Source organism: Priapulus caudatus, unplaced genomic scaffold (assembly GCF_000485595.1).
Source record: "Priapulus caudatus unplaced genomic scaffold, Priapulus_caudatus-5.0.1 Scaffold683, whole genome shotgun sequence".
Lineage (NCBI taxonomy): Eukaryota > Metazoa > Priapulida > Priapulimorpha > Priapulimorphida > Priapulidae > Priapulus > Priapulus caudatus.
In genome coordinates, this window is record NW_014577744.1 from 21,205 (window position 1) to 25,878 (window position 4,674).

The 4,674-nt window shown below is 48.7% G+C and overlaps 1 protein-coding gene across 1 annotated transcript in view; it reads left to right on the forward strand.

The window, feature by feature from the left end:
* Nucleotides 1–438: 438 nt before the first annotated feature.
* The window catches only part of LOC106812758 (alpha-actinin-4-like), a gene marked incomplete in the record, with an annotated part of 18,425 nt that continues 14,189 nt past the window's right edge, over nucleotides 439–4,674 (forward strand). Inside the window, 2 exon segments of the mRNA XM_014816729.1 lie at nucleotides 439–530; nucleotides 921–1,053. Of these exon segments, the coding sequence (XP_014672215.1) occupies nucleotides 978–1,053 (76 nt within the window).

The following is a 4,674-nucleotide window of genomic DNA, read 5'->3' on the forward strand; positions in this document are numbered from 1 at the left end:
ATAGCTAGGTATGTGTGTGTGTGTGTGTGTGTGCGTGTGTATGTGTGTGTGTATGTGCGTGCGTGTGTGTGTGGGTGTGTGTGCGCGCGCACGCGCGTGTGTGTATTTATTTATTTATTCATTTATTTATTTCCTTCTCTATTTATTTTATTCATTTATCAGCAGTGAATAAAAGCAAATTTGTTTTAAATTACTCCTGTTATTATTCACACATAAATCGCTGTTCCGTTTACCATCTCTTCTCCCTATCCGACCTCTCCCTCTCCTCTCCTCTCTTCACGCCTCTAGTTAGTTCTTTCACGGAAGGCAGGCGTGTGGGGTTGGATACGTGAATAATACATAAGTTCTGGCTGTAACCCAGACGGAGCAATCAGTCAGGTATATAGACAGGTATAGAAACAGGTAGGTAGCATGCAGCATGAGGCAGGTAGTAGCTCGATCCCTTCCAACCCGCGTGCAGACGTCAACATCGCTCTCACATCCCAGGCAAGCAGCGAATTAGACACAGGATTGAGAGTGTAGTGTGTGAGGTACACTGCAGCGTGAGCATGTTACGTGCGATTCCGGATGAAATCTACGGATAATCTACTATGTGTTACTATACTGTGTTTATATATGTGCGCTCTACTATGTGTAACACTAATGTAGACAAACCTCGATCTCCTTCTTCGTGCGTAACAGCGGCTGTTGTGTGTGTGCGTGCGTGCGTGCGTGCGTGCGTGTGTGTGTGCGTGCGTGCGTGCGTGCGTGTGCGTGCGTGCGTGTGTGTTTGTGTGTGTGCGTGCGTGCGTGTGTGTGTGCGTGCGTGCGTGTGTGTGCGTGCGTGCGTGCGTGCGTGTGTGTGCGTGCGCGCGCGTGTGTGTGAGTGCGCGTTCAGGTAGCGAGACCGTACACCCTCCTCGATCGTGTGTATACGGCAGGTGCAAAGGTGAGCCGGCGTGCGGTGTTGACGCCAGATAGGAGCCGCACGACGCATTATGAGTGAAGCAGACGAAGACATGAACACGAGCGTCAACGGCGACCGATTCGTCGAACATATCAAGCTGCTGCACGGTGAGTGTGCTTGCCTACCTGTATGCTACCTGTTTGCTACCTGTTGATTACCTTATGCTACAAGTGTGCTACTTGTGTGCTACCTGTATGTTACCTGTGTGTTACTTGTGTGTTACCTGTATGCTACCTGTGTGCGACCTATGTGTTACCTGTGTGCTACCTATGGGTTACCTGTGTGCTACCTATGGGTTACCCGTGTGCTACCTATGGGTTACCCGTGTGCTACCTATGGGTTACCTGTGTGCTACCTATGGGTTACCCGTGTGCTACCTATGGGTTACCTGTGTGCGACCTATGGGTTACCCGTGTGCTACCTATGGGTTACCCGTGTGCTACCTATGGGTTACCCGTGTGCTACCTATGGGTTACCTGTGTGCTACCTATGGGTTACCCGTGTGCTACCTATGGGTTACCTGTGTGCGACCTATGGGTTACCCGTGTGCTACCTATGGGTTACCTGTGTGCTACCTATGTGCGACCAATGTGCTATCTGTTGATTACCTTATGCTACATGTGTGCTACTTGTATGCTACCTATGGGTTACCTGTGTGTTACCTGTGTGTTTTCTGTGTGTTACCTGAGTGTTATCTCTGTGTCACCTGTGTAATACGCGGTAAGTTCCTACTACCTAGCTGTATATACATTACTAACACACGGTAGGTTCCTTCTATAACTGCATGCACACCTGAGATTGCTTCATAGTGAGGGCATCTACGCTCCTGCTGCTTGTACACATAATTATATTATTACTACCAATAGACCTGGCAGGTTACACACGTACATATACACGCACGCACGCACGTACGTACACACGTACGTACACACACAGGCGCGTACGGAAGCACGCACGCACGCACGCACGCACGCACGTACACACGTACACACACAGGCGCGTACGGATGCACGCACGCACCCACGCGCAAACACATGAGTACACACCACACGTACGCAAATACGCACCCACACACACAATACACGCACATATGTATGCATGCCACGTGTGCGCACACAAGCATGCACGCGCGTACACATACACGCACGCACGCACGCACGCACGCACGCACGCGTATTATAGGCATTACCCATGAATTCATCACGACGCCAAAAACATTTGGCATAAAAACGGGGAGCCGCCTGGTGGCAATCCACCGTACTATTCATCCAATACATGAACACATATGTATAATTATAGAGCTGTGCACAATAGGGCTGTGCTTTCACGCGCTCAGTATGTCCCAAAACAAATATTATTTCAATGAAGCTATACATTCAAAGTCGCGAATACGTACCCACCAGTATTTTGCAAGAACATTTTCTATCCTCTCATTTTAATAACTATAAGGGGACTGGTATATACACATATAGTTCCCCTTTCCCTTGAGGTCATAACGTCTATGACATATACCTTCACTAGTTACTTGTTATTCATGCAAAAAGTCCAACTGTCGTGCAAGTTTATCTTCTGTAACCACCTTAGGAAACGTTCTATAAGGCTAGAATGTTTCAATCGAATTTTTTATCGTACTTTCGTTCCACGCTCAACGAAATGTATTTACTTGCAAATCACGAGCCTTGCACGTGATCGACCTATAGCTAGTTAGTGCTTCTATCACAGATATCTATCACTATCACAGCAAGATATCTATCACTATCACATGTTTCTCACGATATCAGACATCTACGGTGACACACGCAGGACGTATGCCGTGAAATAGCGTGAGGTGTGTGTCATGAGGAACAGGGAGAGAGAGGGGGAGACATAGAGAGAGAAAGAGAGAAAGAGAGAGGAGGAGACATAGAGAGAGAGAAAAAGAAAGAGAGAGGGAGACGAGAGATAGAAGAGAGAAGAGAGAGAGGGAGGACATAGAGAGAGAAGAGAGAAGAGAGAGAGAGATAGCGAGAGAGGAGAGAGATAGCGAGAGAGAGAGAGAGAGCGCGCGAGAGAGAGAGCGAGAGAGAGAGTGACAGACATATAGGCAGAGAGCGAGCGAGAGAGAGAGAGAGAGAGAGAGAGAGAGAGAGAGAGAGAGAGAGAGAGAGAGAGAGAGAAGCAGCGAGAGATAGAGAGAGAGAGAGAAGAGAGAGAGAGAGAGAGAGAAGAGAGAGCAGAGAGAGAGAGAGAGAGAGAGAGCGAGAGAAAGAGAGAGAGAGAGATTAGTGAGAGAGAGAGAGAGAGAGAGAGAGCCGAGAGAGAGAGAGAGAGAGAGAGAGAGAAGAGAGAGAGAGAGAGAGAGAGAGAGAGAGAGAGTGACCAGACATATAGGCAGAGAGCGAGCGAGAGAGTGAGAGAGTAGAGATAGAGAGAGATGAGAGAGAGAGAGAGAGAGAGAGAGGGCAGAGAGAGGGCAAGAGAGAGAGAGAGAGAGAAAGAGAGAGAGAGAGAGAGAGAGAGAGAGAGAGAGAGAGAGAGAGGGCAGAGAGAGGCAGAGAGAGAGAGAGAGAGAGAGAGAGAGAGAGAGAAAGAGAGAGCAGAGAGATAGATGGGAGAACAGGGCCGTACGCAGCGGGGGGGGGGGGCAGCAGGAGGCAGTTGCCACCCCCCCCAGAGATTTTCAGAGTACTGCTTTTAATGGACAAATAGGGCAATAGAGGCGTGGGGAGTACTTTGCCCCCTACAAGAAATTTTCCTGCGTATTTGCCCCCCTACACGAAAATTTCCTGCGTACGGCCTTGATGGAGAACGAGGGGTGAAGGGGGAGTCCCATATTACCTAACCTATAGAGCGGTACGTTAGTAATTAAGCGTATTACATCAATCGACTCAATAAATGATAATATCTTCGATCTTCGATCATTTATATAGGCCTCAACCTGTCTGAGATGTGAATTCATCCATTTTGGTGAAAGGTCTGTGTCTGCGTCTTAGGCTGCTGCCCATGTAAACCCATACGAGAACAGCATTCAGATACAGATTACATATACGCGTCCCTCTCGCTATAATTCATTCTCTCTCGTCTTTCCGTCTCTCTCTCGTTTCGCTCCTATTCGTCTCTCTCTCTCGTCGTCGCTCTCTCTTTCGCTCTTCTCTCTCTGCATCGTCTCTCCGTCTCTCTCTCTCTTCTCCTGCATCTCGTCTCTGTCTCTCTCTCATCTTACTCTCCTACGTCCTTTCTCTTCTCTCTCTCGTCTCTCTCTCTCTCTAGATCCTTCGCCTCGAAGACGACAGTCTCATCGTCTCTCGGATCTCCGCCACCTCTCTCTACTCTCTCTCAGCTCCTTCTCTTCCTCGAATCAGAAGTCTCTCTCTCCCTCCCTCCTGTCTCGACGTTCTCCTCCCTCTCTCATTACCACTCGTTACTCATCTCATCGTCTCCTTCTCTTTCTCTCAGTCTCCTCGTCTCTCTCTCTCTTCCTGATTCTCTCTCTTTTTGCTCTAATCCGTGCGGCTCTATCGTCGCGGCGCTGCGGCTCAGTTCTGCTCTTTTTCATTTCTCACCTTCCCTTTCTCTTTTCCTCATCATCCTTTTTTTCTTTCTGCTCTCTCTCTCTCAGTCCTCCCCTCTCTTTCTCTTTCTCGTCTCCTCTCTCTCTCCGTTCTCTCTCCCTCTCCTCTCGTCCCTCTCTCTCCTCTCTTGTCTCGTCTCTTTCTCTATTTTCATCTCCCTCCAATATCCCATCTCTC